The following is a 24,133-nucleotide window of genomic DNA, read 5'->3' as shown; positions in this document are numbered from 1 at the left end:
CTAAATAAAATATCAGTTTACATGTACATATTTCCATGTATAGGCAATAATTATTAATAAACCAAAATATAACTGACCCACATTTTCCCATGGCTTCAATATACTGTAAAGCAGCAATTTTAAACTGGTGTGCAGCAAGAATTTTTTAAAACATGCAATACCTGACTACTTAGTCAAGGGCACTGACCTCTCTTCCCTAAGATTGTCAAATAAAAAAATGACAACAGCCAACACAACAATAGCCATCCAGTGTGAAGGAATCAAAATTGTATCTATTAATTTTTGTCAGGATCGGCAAAAAATGTATTTTTTGGTGTGCCTCAGAATTTTAGTAATTAGTTTATGTGTGCCATAAGATGAACAAGGTTGAAAAATCGCTGCTATAAAGTAATACAAGTTACAACATGGTGGAAAAGAACCTTGCCTGGCAAGAAGAGTTCTGGCTCTTTGGACAAGTCACTTAAGCTTTCTGCAACTCAACTGCTTCATGTGTAAAATGAAAGGTGAAGCTAAATGATCTCACACACTACCTTGTTTTAATAGCTACAACTTTCTTAGGCTAGCCATAAAACCACTATTATTTACGGCACTTAACATGCTATGATTCTCAGATTCAAGTCTAAGTATCCCTCCTAAAAGAGAACAAGAATAAAAATAACAAATACCTATAATTAAAAAGTGGGAGACCATCTGCAAATCTTGAAGTTAGAGGATGTCCATCTTTATCATGGTAGAATGCAAATAGCCCAGCAGAGAAACCCTATAAGAAAAAGTTCAAAATGTCTTAAAGTGAAGTATCAATTTGATTAGAGGCATCATAACATGCTGCTATCAAAAGAGAACAGTGGTATAACCACATAAAAGCACCACATCGGTACTTCTACTGGAATTTCTCATGTTGAAACTGGACAACAATTAAGTGTTCCATATTTTTGAATTTTAAATTCCAATTACTTGAGTTTATTAAGTGAGGAAACCAAAAGTAATGGTAACAAAGATATTCTTTAGTACTAGTATAGACAATGTATTTATTTGTTTAAAAAAGTGTTTATCACAGTTGATCTTCACAGGAACTTACTAAACTCTATAATAGCTTTCAGGAAATGGTACTATTGAGAACAATTAACAATACAGAGTAGGGGATAAGTGACCAAACATGTTCCTAAGAGGACTCCCAACTAAACAACCTACCATCACATCTTAAAGGACTAGAAAAAGAAGAACAAAAGCAACCCAAAGTCAGCAGGAGAAAGGAAATAATAAAAATTAGAGCAGAACTGAATGAAACAGAAAACAAAGAGACTATACAAAAATTAATAAAACAAAGAGCTGGTTTTTTGAAAAGATTAATAAAATTCACAAACCCCTGGCTAGCCTCACTAAGGAAAAAAGGGAAAAGACCCATGGAAACAAAATCAGAAATCACCATAGACATCACAGATATACCACAGACATCACAGATATACAAAGGATCATACTAGAATATTTATGAAAGACGATATGCCACCAAGTTCAATACCTAGAAGAAATAGGTAAATTCCTAGAAATATATAACCTTCCTAGGACTAAATCATGAAGAATTGGAAAATCTAAATAGACCGATCAGCCCTAGCAGGTTTGGCTCAGTAATCAGAACGTCAGCCTGAGGACTGAAGGGTCCTGGGTTCGAGCCAAGGGCATGTACCTTGGTTGCACACTCCATGGTTGAGGTGAGTGCAACTAATCAATGAGTCTCTTTCACATCAATGTTTCTCTCTCTCCCTCTCCCCCACACTTTCCACTCTCTGCAAAGCAACGGAAAAAATATCCTCTGGTGAGGATTTAAAAAAATAATTAAAATAAATAGACCAATCAGCAACAAGGCAATTGAAACAACCATCAAAACCCTCCTCCCCCCCAAAAAAAAGTCCAGGACCAGATGGTCTCACCAGTGAATTCTACCAAACGTTCAAAGAAGATTTAAAACCTATCCTTCTTAAACTCTTCCAAAAAATTGTGCAAGAGGCAATGCTGCCTAACACATTTTATGAGGCCAATATAACCCTGATACCAAAACCTGTCAAGGATAATACACAAAAGGAAAACTACAGACCAATATCTCTGATGAATCCAGATGCAAAAATTCTAAACAAAATACTAGCAAATCGAAGACAGTACTACATCAAAAAAATAATACATCATGATCAAATGAGGTTCACTCCAGGGGCCCAAGGCTAGTTCAACATACGTAAATCAATCAATACAATATACCACATTAATAAAAAAAAGGATAAAAATCATATGATCTTATCGATACATGCAGAAAAAGCATTTGATAAGATACAACATCCATTTATGATTAAAATACTCAATAAAATAGGAATAGAAGGAAAATACCTTAACATAATAAAGGCCATATATGATAAACCCTCAGCTAATATTATACTCAATGGTGAAAAGCTGAAAGCTTTTCTCTAAGGTCAGGAACAAGACAAGGATGTATACTCTCACCACTCTTATTCAACATAGTTCTGGAAGCGCTGGCCAGAGCAATAAGGCAAGAGAAAGAAATAAAAGGCATCCAAATAGGGAAGGAAGAAGTAAAACAGTCACTTTTTGAAGATGACAGGATTATGTATAGAGAAAACCCTAAAGACTCCACCAAAAAAACTATTAGAAACAATAAACAAATACAGTAAAGTTGCAGGATACAAAATCAATGTACAAAAATCCATTGCCTTCCTGTACACTAACAACAAAACCTCAGAAAAAGAAATGAAAAAAAACCCCACAATTCCTTTTGCAATTGCAACAAAAAGAATAAAATACCTAGGAGTAAACTTAACAAAGAACATGAAAGACCTATATACTGAAAATTATAAAGCAGTATTAAAAGAGATTTAAAAAGACACAACAAAATGGAAAAATATCCCATGTTCATGGATTGGAAGAATCAACACGGTTAAAATGGCCATATTACCCAAAGTAATGTAGATTTAATGCAAATCCCATCAGAATACCAATGTCATTTTTTAAAGAAATAGAACAAGAAATCATCACATTTGTATGGAACCACAAAAGACCCCAAATAGCCAAAGCAATCCTAAGAAAAAAGAATGAAGCTGGAGGTATCATGCTACCTGACTTCAAATTATACTACAGAGTTATGATAATCAAAACATTATGGTACTGGCAGAGAAACAGACACACAGATCAGTGGAACAGAATAGAGAGCCCAGATATAAAACCACAGGTATATAGGCAGATAATTTTCAACAAAGGAGCCAGAAACACACAATGGAGTAAAAACAGTCTCTTCAATAAATGGTGCTGGGAAAACTGGAAAGCCACATCCAAAAGAATGAAACTGGATTACAGTTTGTCCCCATGTACAAAAATTAACTCCGAATGGATCAAAGACCTAAATGTGAGACCCGAAACAGTAAGTTATATAGAAGAAAACATAGGTACCATACTTATGGACCTTGGTCGTAGAGAACATTTTATGAACTTGACCCCAAAGGCCAAGGAAAGGCAAAAATAAATGAATGAGACTATATCAAACTAAAAAGCTTCGGCACAGCAAAAGAAACTGACAATTAAACAAAGAGGCAGCCAACCACATGGGAGATGATATTTGCAAACAGTAGCTCAGATAAAGGTTTAATTTCCAAAATATATAAAGAACTCATAAAACTCAACACCAAACAACCCAATCAAAAAGTGGGCAGAGGACCTGAACAGACGCCTCTCCCAAGAAAACATATAATATATGTCAGCCAATAAATATATGAAAAGATGTTCAACCTCACTAACAATTAGGGAAATGCAAATCAAAACTACAATGAGATACCAGCTCCCACCTGTTAGAGTGGCTACTATCAACAAGACAAGCAATAACAAGTGCTGGAGAGGTTGTGGAGAAAAGGGAACCCTCATTCACTGCTGGTGGGAATGTAGACTGGTTCAATCACTGTGGAAAATAGTCTGGCAATTCCTCAAAAAATTAAGAATAGAGCTACCATATGACCTAGCAATCCTTCTCCTGTGTATCTAACTAAAAAACTCAAAAACATGTATTCACAAATATATATGCACCCCTATGTTCATTGCAGCATTATTCATGGTGGCCAAGACATGGAGACAACCAAAGTATCCTGCAATAGAGAACTGGATAAAGATGTGGTACCTGTACACAATGGAGTACTACTCAGCCATAAGAAAGGGTGAAATGCTGCCATTTGCAACAACATGAATGGTCCGTAAGAATATTATGCTAAGTGAAATCAGTCAGAAAAAGCTAAGAACCATATGATTTCACTCATATGTGGGATATAAAACTGAAACTCGTGGACACAAACAGCAGTATGGTGGTTGCCAGAGTGAAGGGGGTGAGGAAGCTCCTGGACACAAACAGCAGTGTGGTGGCTGCCAGAGGGAAGGGGGTCCTAATATATGGTGACGGGAGAAGATATGACTTTGGGTGGTGGGCACACAGAGCAATATACAGATCTTGTAACATAGAAACCCACACCTAAAACCTACATGTTCATATTAACCATTCTCATCCCAATAAATTTAATAATAAAATAAAGCACTTCTGTAACTACTTCTTTATGTATGTCTTATACATTGAGAATATGCAATAGCTTATATTCAAATAACTAACAATCATAAAAGATCAGTTAATCAATTTCATTGGCAAATTTCTTTGCTTACATAACTAGCCTCTATGTCATTCAAAGCTTGCCAGAATGATTAATGGAATCCAGATTATTCTTTCATTCCTATAGTTCTTTTTTAATCTCTGAAGATGCAAAGGGCACTTAATGGAATCAGCTAAGAAAATCTAAATAGCTTTAAATATACAATTCACTGAAGTTATATAAAGCTTAAAATAGTATGATTTGTCTCATCCTTTATAATAATCTAAAGGTACATTTTTCCCACCCTATCAACTAGAAAATTTTTCTAATCATTTATATTTCAGAAGGATTATCTAGTATTCAAAGTACCATGGATGACTTTAGTTGATAGCTATGCATACACATAACTTTACAGGGAGTATCTGTGGTTGTTAAACATTGAATTCTTACCATCCTCCAGGGTGGTTTTTGAGACTTAAACTAATCTTTAAATTTCTTAGGTTTTTATAATTTTTAAAATAATTCAAATATACAAAAAAGTTTCAAAAATCAAGTAGAAACTTGTGTGTTCTCTTTAGGAGAACTTAGGATGTTAGTTTTGCCATATTTTCTTCAGGTTTGTTTTTTTCAAAGAAATAAAACACTGCAGAGTAAATACTGCTGAAGCCTCACTACCTAACCCTTTCTCCTCCCTCTCTTCCCAGAGGGTAACCATTACACTGAAGTCAATTTGCATAACTCTCATACATGATTTTATATTCAATGGTGCCCCACTTTAGTTCGAAATTACTTGACTGCTAAAGCAAGTGTGAATACCTTCTCATATATTTCTTGGCCAACTGAACTTTTTCTTTTGTGAATTGTCTCTGCATAACCTAATTTATCTCATGTTTGAGACCTCTGCACTCATGTTCACCTAAGAACTAGATTTTAAAACCTGTTGTTTTTCTCTGGTTCTCTCAAGTATCTATAGATTTTATAACTTAAAGCTTAAAGTGTTAGAATGATGATTGTCTTTCACCAAATTTAACAGGTTCAGTTTACTTTTTTTAATAAAGGGAAAATAGATGATTCATTTTATTTTTATTTTTTAAGTATGTTTTTATTGATTTCAGAGAGAGGAAGGGAGAGCAAGAGAGAGGAACATCAATGATGAGAGAGCGATTGATTGGCTGCCTCCTGCACACCCCCTACTGGGGACTGAGCCCGAAACCCAGGCATGTGGTCTGACCTGGAATCAAACTATGATCTCCTGGTTCATGGGTTGATGCTCAACCACTGAGCCATATCAGCCGGGCAATGATTCCTTTTAGAATCTCCTTACTTGAAATATATAAGTACTATCTGCTTATACTACAGTTTCACCAAGTTATTCAATATATTTGCTGATTTAAAGACTGAGGCTTAAGAAGAATACAGCCAAGGGAAGCATGTGGAAATGGAGTTGGACTATTAGGTTAAGTTAGTCCTGAACCCCACATTTTATACTTCTGGTAAATCAATATCTTCCTTAATATTTGAGACCAAAAAAAGGACCAAGGCTTGCATTTCAAGGTCACACATGACAGCTCACTTAATAAAACTAATAAATAATCACCATTAGTTTTATTACACATTACTGTGTAAAACATAGTGCTAAGCCATTTATATGTTTTGTCTTATTTAATCTTCAAGAGAAAAAAAATCCACTGTAGTATGTACTACTATCTTCATTTTACAGATGAAACTGAGGCTTACCAAGGATAAGTAATTTGCACAAGATCCAAAGATTTTTAGTGATAGAATTAAGAATTACACCTACATCTGTGCAATCGATTCTTTCTCTTAAATTTACTGCCATCTACTTTCTAAATACACAAATGGCATCAAGAGAACATTTCCTAGGGTATTAAGCAACATTGTTTAATTCCCTAGACATAGAGTAAAAATTCACTATAAATTAGGGAAATGGAAGAAGTCTAAATAGACCAAGAGTAATTTTAGAAATGAGATCTCTATAGGAGATAGGAAAGATCTATAATTAGTGTATCAGTTGTCATTTTAGAGGAAAGTAAATTTTTCAAAATTACTAAGTTTTTTTCTGTAGAAAATCATTTTCTTAAAAATCCTATTTGTCTAATGAATTAACTTGTTTAATTATTTTAAGTAGTATAACTTAACCTAGCCCATATGCAATCATTAGAAATTTTCTATTGGCAAAGGCCTAATCAACTAGGTTTTAGGGAACACAAATCTAATAATCTACATAATCTTAAAATTTAATGTATACATCAAAATGTAAGCACAATAAACAGAAAACCAAGGCGCGCGCGCGCGCACACACACACACACACACACACACAAAAGAACAGTTAACAAGAAAATTTACCAGGGCATGAATAATTTCATGTTTCACTGTGGACAACATCCCAATAAACTCCTGAGGCTGGGTAGAGATCATATTTGGACACAGGTTAGCATATCCTGCTATTGGCCTGTTAAAATAGACATTGAATTTTTATTATATTCCAGAACAATATGCATTAGGATATTTATTAACCTATACTTTTCTATCAAAAACTGTCCAAGGTGTGGCTCAGCTGGTTGGAGCATCTTCCAGTACACCAAAAGGTAATGGGTTCAATTTCCGGTCAGGGCACATACCCAGGTTGTGGGTTCCATCCCTGGTTGGGGTATGTGCAGGAGGCAACTGATGGATGTTTCTCTCTCACATCAATGTTTCTTTCTCTCTCTCTCTCTCTCCCACTCCTTCCTCTCTCTAAGATCAATAAAACAACAACAACAAATTGCCCAAGGTCAGAAAAATCTTTGCTAAATATCAAATCTTAGCTAAACATTGTAACTTTGTACAATAACATCTAACTTTCATTGCCTTTTACATTGAAGATATACACCTCTGTGTATATCTAATGGCATGGCATGGCTAATCAACACTTATTCCTACAAAAGGATTTAGTCAGTTAATTATACTTCAGTGTGAATTTTTAAAACATGTCAATATATACCATAAAAGGAAATGTACTGAAAAATTCAAATTTTAACAAACTATTTTTCTTGCAAAATCCATATTTGACTTCAGCATTTCACCACATTTACAGGCACAGGAACGGTCAGTAAGTAGAGAGGGAAACCAGATATACAATCATTCAGGTTGCTGACCAGTGCTGAACCTTATCTCCATCTCACTATTTCCTCTCCTGCCCCAATTCCACCTTCATTCATATAAAAATCTTTATTTTTCCATCATCTTCTCTCACATTCCGTACCTTCTAGAATCTACAGAATTCTACATGTCCTCTGCACCCAGAACCTGAAGGTCCAAGAGCTGTCTGGGACTCAGAGTAATTCAGTCAGTCCCACCATGCACCTACCTGTCTTTCAAAAGCGCTGGCAATGGTAAGGAACCCTAAAGTCCTTTCTCTCACCACGACCTTAACATTTTACCATGGAAAACCCACAAACCTCACTAAATTTTGATTGCCTACTTACAAAGTAACATTTGTCTTATTTAAATAAAAAACTTATAGTATACTTTCTTCATATTTCAAAACAACAGACTTACACTTAGAAAAAGTATGTATATAATTCACTTACCAAAACACTGGTAGTGACCTCTAAAATACAAAATGGATGTCATTGTCAGACTTAAAACCCATAAGGGACTTCTATAGCATTTAGATTAAAACAGCCCTGTCTTTCTCTTCAATCCATTTCACAAAGCTCTCATTCTCAAACACAGTGTTCACTGAAGTGACTTCTAACAGCAATAAGTACACATGGCTTCTTCCTAACATAAGCTTATTTGTAAGTATAGTTAACTAATATCTTAGGAAAAAAAGAATACTATATTAAAATATATATATATTTTTACTAAACAATATTATATACATATCTGCAAAACATATAGCACTTTCTTCTTCAGTAATACATACACTCAATATTTGGCTATAAGCTTTTGAAAATTCAGAAGCTAAAGATTTTTGAGTCAATTTCATGGATCAACAATTATAATAGTATCATGGTAACAGGCTGCTTTCCATAATCCATAATGCTGATTTTGACCTCCTTCCACCTTTGGTACTGACAGAATAATTCTGAAGCATATACTAATGCTTCAGAAAATTTCTTATTCCTTAAATTAATTACATATCAATAGAAGTGAAACAACTCTTTAAAGCCAGCAAGTCATTTGACAGATAAATGAATGTTTAGGACCTCAGCAATGGTACTTATGTACACACAAATTGGCCACATTAACTATCCTATATTCAAGGATGTTACATAGAATCTATTCTGAGATTTACAATTTCTACTGCCTTTAATTGATTTGTCTGGAGTGTAACAGGCAGTCTTCTGCATATATAACTTTTCATCTCAAGGCTGCTTCACTGGAAAAATCTTTTTGAACTCTTTTGTAAATAAAAAAGAGGACTCTAAATTTTTAAGTGATAATTTTGCTAAGTAAAGCACATATAAATGATATGACAATTAGATAAAGTTATTTTTAACATCTTACTTACAGCTTAGCACAGAATTGCTAACATTTAAGTTCAAACTGTTTCCTCAGAGAGGTAATCACTTCCAAAGAAAATTCTCTTGACAGACTTTTTCTTCGGAGTTGGTACCGGCATTACCATATGCACAACAGTCCTATAACCTGATTCCCCAATTCCCTGCCCCCCCCGTTCTGGCAGTGTGCTGTTTCTTACTACTGAAGGCAATCTGGCAAATGCACACTTCCTGTACTATAAACACATAATATAGTTTGTTTTAAGAGTTCCCATATTACATCTTGGGAAGTAAGTCTCAGGGGAAAGTTTACCTGTCCATTTTTGCTTCCTGCTGACAATAAGCTGCATAAGAGATGATGTTTTCATGGCTGCATCTCTCAGTGGCCAGAGCACCAACATAAAGAACGAAGTCAGCATCTCGGACACCCTCTTGGTCTGGCACACCCACTGCTCCACAGGGCCACTTACCCCCACGGCAGACCCTGCATTGCTGCACCCATGGGGAGCAACAGAAAATCAGACCAAAGACAAGGTTAGCTGTGGAGACTTTTAATTTATAGTGAATCCAGACTCTGATTATATATAATTTAATTTTTATTTATCCTTCAACTTTTATCAAAATCCATACCTCCCTCTACTCATTTCTTGTCTCTAATCTTAAATTTATTTTATTAAAATTTCTACTTTATGCAAAATCATTATAAATCTACAATCTTAATTTAAAAAAACAATTGCTATTTATAAAGGGCAGCCAACCAGGATGCAAAAAACAAATGTAAAAGGTCTTAAACCCTGAAACTAGGTGAAATTTAAAAGGGACCTCCTTATACATTTTTTTTTTTTTTGCAACTTCCTACAAATCTATAGTTATTTCAAAATTAATTGAAAAAAAAACTTTTTTTTAATCCTCACCCGAGGATATTTTTTCCATTGCTCTTCAGAGAGAATGGAAGGAGGGAGAGGGAGAGAGAGAGAGAGAGAAAGAGAGAGAGGGAGGGAGGGAGGGAGGGAGGGAGGGAGGGAGGGAGGGAGGGAGGGAGGGAGGGAGGGAGGGAGAGGGAAGCATCGACATGAGAGAGACACATCAATTGGTTGCCTCCCGAATGCACCCCAACTGGGGCCTGGGATCAAGCCTGCAACCAAGGTTTGGCTAGAATCAAACCTGGGACCCTTCAATCAGGCCGACATTCTATAACCACTGAGCCAAACCAGCTAGGGTGAAAATATTTTAATTTAATAGAAAAATATTTCCTATTATAAAAAATTCATTATCTTTTTAAAAACTCAAATACAAAAATATATAAGGTAAAAAGTTATGCTTATTGTGTAATATTACCCTTATTACTAGTTTTCTAAGCAAATCCTGCTTTGCCCTTATAATGTGTTTTTATTTATTTATTTATTTATTTTATTATTTATTTAACTTTTAAAAATATCTTTATTGATTTCAGAGAAAAGAAGAGAGAGTTGAAATATCAATGATGAGAGAGTCGTCATTGATCGGCTGGTCAAGGGTACATGCCTGGGCTGCAGGTTCGATCCTGGGCCCCAGTCAGGACGAGTGCGGGGGGCAACCAAGCAATGTGTCTCTCTCACATCAATGTTTCTCACGCTCTTTCTCTCTCTCTCTCTTTCTCCCCACCTCCCTCCCTTTTACTTTCTCTAAAAATCAATGGAAAAAATATCCTCGGGTGAGGATTAACAACAACAACAAATAGGCTAACTACACATAAAGATTTACAACATTTTTTTGTGATTTAAGAGCTTACATATCTTTCCAAGTCAGTATATAATGATCAATTTCATTCTTTAACAACTGCATAGTACTTTTTTATATGGCTAGACCATAATTTAACTAATACTAACTCAGGCATATTTATATAGTTTTGCAAAGAATATCCTTGCACATATATTACCTAGTTATAGGTGTTTTTATGGGATATACTTCTAGGTTGGATTGAGGCATAGATTCTTTGTTTTTTAATTCTAAAAGATAATGTTAAATTGCTCTTCAAAAATACTGATGTATGTACCTGCTAAAGGATGTTTTAGAGGATAAAGATAAAGTTCTAAACTAAAATGATTCAGCAGCCCCAAAGGTAAATTTAAAAAAGAAAAAAAAAGGAAAGACAATATCATTAAATTCATTTAAAAACCAATGCTGATTTTATTCAGCATACCTAACTGTGATTACTTTTGGTAGAAGAATAAAACTTTTAAATTTAAGTCTGTAAAAACTTCTTGGTGACATAGATTCAAAATTTCCCCTAAGGTTATTCTAAAGAAAAAAAACACTGCTAAGAGTAGGCTGAATTACTGAATTACCTGGAGGTGCTCTTCAGGCACTATAACTGGGCCGCATTTTGTATGCTCTGCACATTCCCCAGTACAGTATCTATGGGGATCATTTTCCTTCCGTAGGTATTGGTTTGTTGCACATTGTCTTCAATTCATTTGTATATCAAAGTTTAATTATTAAAAAAAAGGAAAGAAGAGTTCACAGTAGTCAGACATTGTAAAAAACTAGTAACTGTTATATTAGCTCATTAATAGTTACTATTTTAGTTTAAAAAGTGGACTAAGAAAGAATTTTGGTCCATGGAGTTTTCAAATACCCAAATATTTCATAAATCCAATGCTGTAGACAAATGAAGGAGGGAGGAAGGGGATGTAGCAAGCAGGGGACAACTACACCCTAGGAAAAGATCTAGTAGGTTACCATATGATAGAAAATCAGGGAAAGAGTAATTATCCAACATATGCTTTTATATTCTTTTAAAATACCTTGCATTTTGGTCTTTAAGAAAAAGCATAATAAAATATTCTTGCATACATTTCATAATTTGCCTTACTGGTAGAAGGGGGAGGGCAGAGCACTAAATGACAAGAAAATGATCTGTGTTTAATGTGACATACATACCTGCTAAGTAAAATAGTGCCTGCAGGTCTACGAACTTGAAAAGTCTTCTCTAAATAAGAAATAGCTTGTGGAAAAAGTTTGTTCTAAATAAAAGTTTAAAATAGAAAACCAGTAAGAATTATAGTCAAAGTATAAATCACATTTAAAACAAGTAAGCATAGGATTTTAATGACTGAGGGTAAAAAAGAGGAAAAGTCTTACAATTCTGGAAGACAGATACTAATTAGTCAAAGGTTGTATGGCCAGGACTAGGGGAAAGAGTAAATAAGTGTAGGAGCAAAGGAATTTCCCCATTTTCTAGCTGATTTGGGGGAAAGAACACCAGATGGAAATTTCCTTCCCTACCTCTACTTAAATAGAATATTAGAAAACATAAATCTCAACTATTAATCTAAATTACTTCAAATTTGGGACTGAGTTAGTTGGTTCCAACATTAAGGTAGTTTATGTTAAGAAAATCTTATGTTTAGAAGATTAACTTTAACCTCATTTATTTCTGTGAATGAATTGGCTTAATGTGTGTGCATGTGTGTATGTGTACGTGACTCTCTGTAAGTTAACAAAATAATGAGGTTAGCACTTCTATAAACAACACTGGCATATCATACTTTCAGGCCAATTAATCTTCAGGAGAATAAGCATTTCCATTACAATGGTGTTCTCAACGCACTTAAAAAATCACCTTTTTTTACACTATCCTCAGTATGTTCTGCTCCCCCAAAATTTAAGAGAACAAGAAAATGAGAAGACTAATTTAATATCAAATACAGACAAAGTCTTGGTGAGTGCAACACAAAGACACCTTTGGTGAAAATGAGAAACACATTTATCAATCCACTACCAACATCTTTTATTCATTCATTCACGAAACAGTCATGTATATATATATTTTTTCACTGAAGTAGAATTTACGTACAACAAAATATACACATTTTAAGTATCCAATTCAAGCCATGAGTATTTATTACCTACCTTAACAAGGTTTCTTTTTTCAAGGAGCAATCTGAAAAAAGTGACAACATGAAACATAAGAATTGCCATGCTGGGGCAGAGCACTGTTCTCACTTGTTCAGAACACATCCGGCAGGAGCCCCAATGAATGCTTTGTAGAAGCATGCAGTATCAATCCCCCAAAATTTCAATTTATCTCAATGAGTATTTGAGAGTTTACTCTGTGTCAAAGCACAACTCACGGATGACTTTATGCTATCACATTCATTTGGGAAGTTAAGGATAAGAAAGGACATCAATTACTCTTAATAGATCTTCATAAAATACTATAGATTGCCTTGGCCAGTGTGGCTCAGTTGGTTTGGCGTTGTCTTGTGCACTGAAAGGTTGCTGATTCAATTCCCAATCAGGACACATGCCTAGGGGCATGCAACATCGATGTTTCCATCTCACATTGATGTTTCTCTCTCTCCCTCTCCCTTTTCTTTCTAAAAAATCAATAAAAAAATCTTTAAAAAAAAAAAAACTACATAGATTTAATTTATCTGTTTTCTGGACCACTCTTACACTAAATAAAAAATTTGTATTATCTCTCTGGTTAATAATTTTGTAAAGATTCTTATTATTGTATATATAAGCACTTCATCTTATTTTTCTTCCAAGCACTTAGGTGCCTTCTAGGTCTGTTAGTGACCACATCTAAGTAGATCCATATTTTTTCTGTTCAAATTATGCATGATATATAGATTTTGATCATACCCTATGGCCACCATCTTTCCAAATTAAAAAGCATTTTTAGTTTAATTCCATCTTGAAGGTGCATCTGGCACTGAGTTCAATCTATGGAACTTCAGGTAACAGATAAAAAGATCTTTAATAGTTTGATTCTTAATTTAAAAGGTCACAAAATAATGATCTACTTACTCTTCAATACTTTTATCATAGATAGTCTTGATTCTTAAATGTTCATCAGCATCTCTCTTTACAACATGATTTGCCTTAAGATGGACCTTATTTATGACCTGAAACAAGGAATAGATTTTAAAAAATATTTTAAAGATGTTGTATAGATTAGCCAATTGAGATCCTAACTTAAAATTAATAAATAAATTTCAAGTGTAATACCCAGAAAAAAATAAAAGAACAAGTAAATGGAGAGATATTTCATATTCATGAATAGAAAGACTCAACTTGATGTATAGATTCAATGTAATTCCAATCAAAATCCCAGCAAGTTATATTATGGATATAAATCAACTGATTCTAAAATTTACATAGAGAGGCAAAAGACCCAGACTAGCCAACACAATATTGGAGAAGAATGAAGTTGGAGAACTGATGCTATGTGACTTTAAGACTTAAGGAAAAAGCTACAGTAATCAAGACAGTGTGGTACTGGCAAAAGAAGAGACAAATAGACCCATAGAACAGGATAGAGCGCCCAGGAATAGAACCACATAAATATAGTCAACTATTCTTCAACAAAGGAAAAAAGGTAATATAATGGAGCAGATAGTCTTTTCAACAAATGGCCCTAGAACAACTGGATATCCAATTGGAAAAAAATGAATCTATATACACACCTAATATCCATCATAAAAATTAACTCAAAATGGATTATAGACCTAAATGTAAAATGCAAAACAATAAAACTCTTAAAAGATACAATAGGAGTGAAGCTCGATGACCTTGGGTATGGCAATGACGTTTAAGATACAGCACTGACGGCATGATCCATGAATGAAATAATTGATAAATTCAATTTTATTAAAATTAAAAACTTCTACTCAGTTGAAGATAACATCAAGAGAATAAGATAAGCCAAAATAGGAGAAAATATTTGCAAAAGATACATCTGAAAAGGGACTATTATCCAAAATATACAAAGAACTTTTAAAACTCAACAATTATGAAAATAACCCAAGTGGGGTGGGGTAAGGTAGAAGACGGCACAGGAGGGAAAAATTGTGATGGAAGAAGACTTGACTTGGGGTGGTGAACACCCAATACAATATACAGATGATTTATTATAGAATTGTACACCTGAAACTTATATAATTTTATTAACAAATGTCACCCCAATAAATCCAGTAAAAATGTAAAAAAAAAAAAGAAAAGAAAAGAAAAGAAAGAAAGAAAAAGAAAACAAACAACCCAATTTAAAAATGGTCAAAAACTGCCCTGGCTGGTATGGCTCGGTTGGTTGGGTATAGTCCTATGTACTGAAAGGTTGCCAGTTAGGCTCTTGGTCAGGGCACATGCCTGGGTTGTGAGCTCGATCCCCAGTAGGGGGCAGCCCATGGATATTTTGCTCTCTCACATGGATGTTTCTCTCTCTCTTTCCCTCTCCCTTCCTCTCTCTCTAAAAATCAATCAAATATCTTAAACAAACAAAAAAAACAGCCAAAAAGTTTAATAGACATCTCACCAAAGAAAATATACATACAGATGGTGCCTGTCCTAATGCATGAAGCTTGAATTAAATTAAATTTTTAAAAATGAGTAATATTGCCCAGCCAGGCATAGCTCAGCAGTTGAGCATCGACTTAGGATCCAGGAGATCATGGTTCGATTCCCTGTGAGGGCACATGACTGGGTTGCGGGCTCGGTCCCCAGTCAGGGGCACGCAGGAGGCAGCTGATCAATGACAACTCTCTCATCATTGATGTTTTTCTCTCTCTCTTTCTCTCCCTTCCTCTCTCTGAAATCAATAAAGACATATTTTTTTAAAAAAGTAATATTACCAGGGATAAAGAGACAGTATATAATGCCAAGTGGATCAATTCACCAAGAAAACATAACAATCTAACAGCAAAGCTTCAAAATACATGAAGCAAAAACTGAAACGAGAAATAAATCCACAATTATAGCTGGAGGCTTCAACACTCTGATCTCAGTAATTGATACAAACAAGTACATAGAAAAATCAGTAGGGATAAAGGAGACCTGAGCAACACTACAACTAACTTGACCTAATTGATATTTATAGACCACTTGCCCAACAACAACAGAATGTACAAGTGGAATATTCACCTAGATAGATCACATTTTGGGCTATAAAATAAACCTTAAGAAATATTTAAAAACTGAAATCATACAAAGAATATTCTCTATCCATAACAAAATTAAACTAGAATGCAATTATAGAAAAATAACTAGGAAATCCCCAAATATTCAAAAATCAAACAACAAACTTCTAATTATGCCTTAGGTTAAAGAGGAAGTCACAAGGGAGATTGGAAAATATTTTAAGTTGAATAAAAAGAAAATTACAACAATGTAGCTAAAGCAGCATTTAGAGGAAAATTTATAGTTTTAAATATTTATATTAGGAAAAATAATCACAAATTAAATAGCTAGATTTCCATATTAAGAAACTAGAAAAAGAAGAGCAAATTAAACTCAGAGCAGAAGAAAGGAAATAATAAGGATAAGAGCAGAAATTAATTAAATTGAAAATAGAAAAATAAATGAAACCAAGACCTTATGAAACCAATCAATGAAACCAAACTGATTCTTTGAGATCAATACAATTAATAAGCCTGTAAGCAGGCTGACCAAGAAAGAGGGGACACCAAGTACCAATACCAATACCAATAAAACAGGAGACATCACTACACACTGTGATATTGTGATTTATAAGATATATGTATTTGGTCTTTGTTCTGTTTCTGGCAGAGAGCTATTAAAACCCTAAGTGATGAGAGCAATAAAGGTGACTTTTGTTATGCTAATCAGGTGACTTTTGGAAAGTACCTAAGGATGGGGACTAGTTGCTGGTGGAGCCAAACATGTGAATAGAGGGTTGAAATTTTCAGTTCTGTTCCCCCACTACCACCTCTGAGGAGAGGAGAGAGGCTGAATGAAGATTGAGTTCAATCACCAACTGAGTTCATGGTCAATGATTTAATCAATCGTGTCTATGCAATGAAACCTCCATAAAACCCATAGAATGGGGTTTGGAGAGCTTCCAGGTTGGTGAACACGCAGAGATTTGGAGAGAGTGGTATGCTTACACAGCATAGAAGCTCTATGCCTTTTTCCATACCTTGCCTTATGCATCTCTTCCATCTAACTGTTGAGTTATATCCTTTGATAATATACTGATATTCTAATAAGTAAAAATTTTCTCTGAGTTCTGTGAGCTGCTCTTTATATTAGGTGAATCCAAGTTGGGGGTCGTTAAAACCTCCAATCTATAGCTGTTAGGTCAAAAGCTCAGGTGACAACCTGGACTTGAGATTGAGGGGGGAAGGAGTCTCATAGGACTATACCCTTAACCTGTGGAATCTGATGTTACCTCTAGGTAGATAGTGTCAGAATTGAGTTAAATTGTAGGACACCCAGTTGCTTAGTGGTATGTAGAAAAAACCCCACACACAAGAAGTGGTACCAAAAACCTTTACAACATTTAAAAGATCAAAAGAAATATTAAGAAAAACTTTATGTCCATAAATTTGACAACTTTAATGAAAGGGAAACACAATCAAGAAGAAATAGATAACCTGAATACTCCAGTATCTATTAAAGAAATTGATTTCATAGTTTACAACTCTCAAAGAAAATTCCAGGCTGAGATGGATTCATTCATGAATTCTACTAAAATTTTTAAGGAAGAAGCAATACTGACTGCATGTAAACTCTTCTTTTTCTTTTTTTTAATCCTCACTTGAGGATATTTTTTTTCCATTGCTCTTCAGAGAGAGTGGAAGGGAGAGAGAGGGAGAGAAAGAGAAACATCGATATGAAAGTGACACATTGATTGGTTGCCTCCCACACGGGCCCTGACCAGGGCTGGGGATTGAGCCTGCAACCAAGGTATGTGCCCTTGGCCGGAATTGAATCCAGGACCCTTCAGTCCGAGGGCCAATACTAGAACTGAGCCAAACCGGCTAGGGCTGCAAACTCTTCTTAAAATTAGAAGAGGAAGGAATGTTTCCCAACTCATTCTATGAGGCCAGCATTATCCTAATACCAAACCTAACAAAGTCACTGAGGAAAGAAAACTACAGACCAATATCCCCTCATGAACATGTGTGCAAAAGCACCAACAAAGTATTAGCAAATCAAATCCAGTAAAATGTAAAAAGTGTTAATACATCATTACCAAGTGGGGTTTTATCTCAGGAATACAAGACTAGTTCATCATTCAAAAAAAAAAAATCAATCAATGTAACTCACAGTATGAACGCAGTAAAGCTACATGATTATATCAATTGATGCAGAAAGACATTTAATAAAATTCAGCATCCATTCATGATGAAAACTATCAGCAAACTAGGAATAGCAGGTAATTTTCTTAACCTGATAAAGCATATCTACAAAAAACTACAACTAATATTCTTAATAGCAGAAGACTAAATGCTTTCCCCCTAAGATCAGGAATAATGCAAGGATGTTTACTCTTGCCACTCTTATTTAACATCATATTGGACGTCGTAATCATTATGATAAGGCAAAATCAACATTAAATTTTTGTAATAAGCAAAAGATGCCTATTATAATCCATAAAGCAAATATACACACACACAACACAAGGTTAAATGTAAAAGAATGGAAAGATGTATATCATGTCAGCTCTAATTATAAGCAAGCTGAAATGTTACATTAATATCAGACAAAATAGACTTCAAGACAGGGAGTATTACCAGGAATAAAGAATAAAATTTTATAATGAAAATTGGTACAAGTAGACAGGGTAAATACAACAGAAAGACATGATTATAAATTTGAATCTATCTAACAGATTCAAAATCCATGAAGCAAAAACTGACAGAACCAAAGGAAGATAAATTTACAGTCTTAGAGATTTTTAGGACCCTAATGACTAGGCAAAAATTTGTAAGAATATAGCAATCTGAAGTATACTGTCAATCACCACACCTTATTGACACTGTATAGAAACTACACTCAATAACTATAGAATATATATCCTTTACAAGTACACATGAAAAGCTAAACAGGATAAAGTGTATGCTGAAGTATAAATAAAACAATCTCAAATTTTAAAGTGCTAAAATCTGCCCTAGACAGTTTGGCTCAGTGGTTAAAGTGTCAGCCCTTGGCCCAAAGGGTCCGGGGTTCGATTCTGGCCAAGGGCACATACCTCGGTTGCAGGCTCAATCCCTGGCTCTGGTTGGGGTGTGTGTGGGAGGCAACCAATCGATGTGTTTCTCTCACATCAATGTCTCTCTCTCTCTCTCTCTCTCTCTCTCCTTCCACCCTCTCTGAAAAGTAATGGAAAAAATATCCTCGGGTGAGGATAAAATAAATAAATAAAAGTGTTGAAATCTTATAGAAGATACTCTCTAAATTAGAAATCATTAACATAAGGTATCTAGAAAAGGACCTTACTTAGAGCAAAATTTGTATCTTTGAATATTTGTATTAGAATGAAAAAAGGGATCCAAAACAATGATTTAAGTTTTCACCTGATAATATGAACAAAGTAAATCCACAATAAGTAGAAAGAGGAAATAAAGAAGAGAAAACAACAAAATAGATAAAACAATCATTAAAGATAATTACTAAAGCCAAGAGTTGGTTATTATAACAATTAATAAAGTTAATAACCCCCCTAGCAAGACTGGACTATGATAAAACAGAATAAACACCAATTACCACTTTAGAAATAAAAGGGTAGGTATCACACCAGATTCTACAGACATCAAAAGATAATTTTTAAAAATATTTGTTTCAGATATTCAGCATAGTAGTTAGACAATTACATAATTTGTGAAGTGATTCCCCTGATAATTCTAGTATCCACTTGGCACCATACAGTTATTACAATATTATTTACTATATTCCCTGTGCTGTATTTTATATCCCCATGATTATTTCGTAACTTCTTACTTTCTTCACTCAAAAGGATAATGATGAACAAATTTATGCCAACAAATTTAAAACTTCAGATGAAATAAAGTCTTTGAAAAATATAAGTTACCCAGGCTGACAAGATCAGAGAGAAAGCATGAATAGCCGGGTGAGTTTGACTCATTGGTTCAATTACCAGTCAGGGCACATGGATTCCCAGTAGGGGCAGTGTAGGAGGCAGCTGATGCATGATGTTGCTCTCTCATTGATGTTTCTACCTCTATCCCTCTCCCTTCCTCTTTCTCTAAAAATCAATAAAAACATATTTTTTTAAAAAAGAAAGCATGAATAGGCTTGTATCAGAGAAAATGGATTTATCTAAACCTCTCTATATATTGGTTGCTTGAAAATAGAAATTAACCAAAGAATTTATATGCATATATGCATAGCCCATGGACACAGACAATAGTGTGATGAAGGCCTGGGGCCGGGAGTGGGTGCGGGGTAGAAGGGGTTAATGGGAGAAAAAGGGGACATCTGTAATATTTTCAACAATAAAAATTTAAAAAAAGAAAAGAGAACAGGGATTGACTATAAATGGGCACAAAGGATCTTTTTGGAGTGGTGGAAATGTTCTAAAATTTTATTGTGGTGATGGTTGCACAATTCTATAAACTTATTAAAAATCATTGAATTGGACAATTAAGTGGGTGAATTTTATGGTACAGTATATCAATTGTAGGTCAATTAAGGTATTCTAAAAACTCTCTGCAAGAAAACTCCAAGCCCATGTGGTTTCAGTTATGAACTATACCAAACATTTAAGAAAGAAATGGTTTCAATTTTACACAAACTCTTAGAAAATATAAGAGGATGGAATACTTCCCAACTCATTCTGTGAGGCCAGTATAATTCTGATATCAAAAGCTAACAAAAACTTGACTGAAAAGGGTTATAAACTAACATCACTCATAAACATAAATACAGAAGTCCTTAACAATCTGTTAGCAAATTGAATTTTGAGGTATATAAAAAGGATAACACATCATGACCAAGTAGGGTCTATTCCAAAAATACAAGGTTGATTTACTATTGGAAAATTCAATACAATCTATCATATAATAGGATATATATTTTATCACTCTATTTATGCAAACTAAGTTCTAGAACAGGCAAAACTAATCTATTGTAAAATCTAAATCTAATGTAAAATGAAAATCAGAACAATAATTGGTGTGGACCGGGGAATGACTGGCACAGGATAGGAGGAAACTTTCTGAAGACATGGAAATGTTCTACATTGTGATTGGGTTGTGAGTTTTACATGGATGTACATGACTGCATCTGTTGCATTTCAATATATGTAAGTTATATCCCCCAAAACTTTTAAAAGTAAAAAGTGAAAGGATGGGGAATGGAGAGAAGTACATGAAACAAGAATGACAGAATATTGGTTAAGTGTTGAAGCTGGGTGATGGGCCGATGGGAGTTCATTATACTGTTCTGTTTGGGGTTTTGTTTTAATTTATATAATAAAAAGTAAAAACAAAACATTGAGGTTTTAATTGAGAACAAATTAAATGAGTCAAAATGTTTTCTAGTTCCCCCCTACCACCAAGAAAAGTTACTGTAATTTCCTGTAGCATTTAAGTACTATGAACAATGAATGGTTCTTGCCTATACTTTGTGTTCAGGTTAAAGCAAAGAAAATGGTTAAAAGGGCTTGCTCTCACATACCCTGTCAAGAACTAGGAAAATTTATTAGGGATGAGAACTCTCAAGAACTTAATAGCTTGCTTTTAATATCTGAAGAACTATCACTACTGAGCTTGTTCAGCCAAGAGGTGTAAAAAGGAATGTGTGTTTGTGTGTGTGTGTGTGTTTCAGAAAGAGTTTTCAACTCTTACAAAAAGAAAAACTTTAACAATGCTGATCTCCAAAAAACATAGGGGATGCCTCTGAAGATAATTCCCCTATTCATGGAGATGTTAAAATATAAGTTAGAGATTTGTACATTGGCAACAACCACTAGAAGAAACAGCTATTCAGGTTCCTTCTAGCAGAGATTTTGCAGGTCTTTGAACTACTTCCTCTGACTTTAATCTAAATTGAAAGAGAGAAGCACAGGGCTTTGTGGGAATTTTTTTTAAAAGAATTTATCAGAGGGGTGGGGGAATTTGGGGTATGTTGTTTAAGAGTATAAACTTACAACCAGTAGATAAATAAGTCCTGTAGAGCTAATGCACAGCATAGTGATTATAGGCAACAATGATGCATTCTAAACTTAAAAGTTGCGAAGGGGCTAAAAAAAATAAAGTAATTCAGCCAAAATGCAGTGTCATGATAAAAAACGATTACAGGTATTACACCACTGCAAACCCCAAACTTAATATTTTGGCACATATGGTTGAACAGGATGCAAAGAATTTTTTGGAAATTACCACATAAATGAGAGGTCTTAGATTAAAGGGCCGATCTGAAAATTTCTAGGTTAATATTTCTTGATAAAGTAATAAGACAAATTGTAAAATCAGTCACAACATGCAGCCCTTCCCCAGGCACTGTGTCTCCTTTCCTCAAAGAATAGAGATTGTTGTGGGCCCTCCCTCGGAGCAAAGTACTGTGGAGGGATCAAAGCGTAAGACACGAACTTTATCCTAAGGAACCTTACAATTTACAAAAGCAAGACATGCCTGAAAAACAAGCCAGTATCACATAGCAGTACTGACGAGAGTACAGATAAGACAGAGGGAAAAATGGAAAGAGCATTATTATACTGGCGTCCGTTTCAGGAGGCTGCTTTGAGATAAGGGGACTTAAAGTGAAAGAATTTAGGAAGAAAAATGGAGTGTGAAGGACGTAGGCACTTCCAGGGCAGGAGAACAGGGTAAAGCAAGCAATGTGATGAGGCAACCTGAAAATAAACCTGATTTTTTTCTCCACAGAACCCCAATATCCCTCCATCGCCTTTGGTTCTCCAATTAATTCCTCCCCAAATCTTTAGTTCAGTGTTTCCCAAAGTGTGGTCCTTGGACAGGCAGCATCACCAACTATTTGGGAACTTGAGCTGCAAATACTGGGGACCCATCCCTGCCTTAATGAATCAGAAAGTGGGGGAGTTGGGCAGCAATCTGTGTTTTAACAAGCCCTCCAGGTGATTCTGATGCAAGCTCAAATTTGAAAACCACTGCTCCAGCACAACCTGCTACGCACAACTCTACGCACAGGCGAGTGATGGTTTGAGTGCCTAACTCAGCCACTTCGTTTGGTGCAGGAAGGGAGCTGATAGCAGTTCAGTCTTGGGCACCATTTCGCTTCCTTCTCCCGTACGCCTTGTTCCAATCACTACTCTCTATGCCACTGCCTCCCGTGTTACTTTACCCACACAGGGCCCGCTCCCGTTCCTCCGTCGCCCTACCTCAGTGTCAGAGGGGACGTGGTGCCGACAGGGAGGGGAACTGCCCAAGGAGACAGGAATAGATGTAGCGCTTGCTCGGAGCCCGCCCAACAGGAGTAAAACGCCTCGGACCCATAAAGAACCGCTCCAGCGCCACCGGCCCGAGCCCGGGCCTGAGCCCGAGGAACCAACTCCTCCACCCCATTCGGGCGCCATCTTTGGGCTGAGCGTCGTTACCATGGAGTACGTGACGCCTCCGCGCCGGGCGCCAGCCACGCCCCTCACCGCTCAGGGTAGGGGGAGGGGCCCGCTGGCCAAAAGCTGCTTTTCCATTGGCTAACCTCACCCGCAAGAAGCGCTCCGCAGAACATGACACGTGTCTCGTTACGTAAAGCTAGCTAGTAAATGCAGTTTAGTGGCCCGCGTGAGTTCGGTTGTCAGACTAGTGGTGTTTATGGTGACAGAGATGGTGGTAATATGGGTGTCTACTGAGTTGTTCAGCCTTTAATTCTGTCACAGGAAAGGTTTGCACCCACTAAGTGCCAGGTGGCTTAAACATAAACAGCTGCATAATTTTTTTACGGTGTAGCCCTCTGTATAAAAGGTAAATGAAATATAATTTTCATTTGTCGTTATGTCACCAATTGTAGGCCCATTCCTTTTTTTTTTTTTTAATATCTTTATTGATTTGAGAGAGAAGAAGGGAGAGGGAGAGAGAGAGAGAAACATCAATGATGAGAGTCATTGATCAGCTGCCTCCTGCATGCCCCTGACTGGGGATCAGCCTGCAACCTGGCATGTGCCCTGACCGGGAATTGACTGGATCCTAGGTTGATGCTCAACCGCTGAGCCACGCCTGGCAGGCGGCCCATTTCTTCTTAAAGTCACTTCCTATAAAGTCAATGATGTGTCT

General features: G+C 35.6%; 1 protein-coding gene across 1 annotated transcript in view; it reads right to left on the bottom strand.

Moving 5' to 3' along the window:
• The window catches only part of LMLN (leishmanolysin like peptidase), a gene marked incomplete at its 5' end in the record, with an annotated part of 53,964 nt that extends 30,504 nt beyond the window's left edge, over positions 1 to 23,460 (bottom strand). The window contains 8 exons of the mRNA XM_081139242.1: positions 666 to 760; positions 6,994 to 7,099; positions 9,448 to 9,626; positions 11,462 to 11,579; positions 12,057 to 12,139; positions 13,029 to 13,059; positions 13,932 to 14,029; positions 23,242 to 23,460. Of these exons, the coding sequence (XP_080995368.1) occupies positions 666 to 760; positions 6,994 to 7,099; positions 9,448 to 9,626; positions 11,462 to 11,579; positions 12,057 to 12,139; positions 13,029 to 13,059; positions 13,932 to 14,029; positions 23,242 to 23,460 (929 nt within the window). The remainder of the gene's footprint in view (positions 1 to 665; positions 761 to 6,993; positions 7,100 to 9,447; positions 9,627 to 11,461; positions 11,580 to 12,056; positions 12,140 to 13,028; positions 13,060 to 13,931; positions 14,030 to 23,241) is intronic.
• Between the last annotated feature and the right edge of the window lie 673 nt (positions 23,461 to 24,133).

This window comes from Miniopterus schreibersii, assembly GCF_964146895.1.
Source record: "Miniopterus schreibersii genome assembly, chromosome: 5".
NCBI lineage: Eukaryota > Metazoa > Chordata > Mammalia > Chiroptera > Miniopteridae > Miniopterus > Miniopterus schreibersii.
The sequence above is the reverse complement of the archived record's forward strand: the minus strand, read 5'-3'. Positions and strand labels throughout refer to the sequence as shown.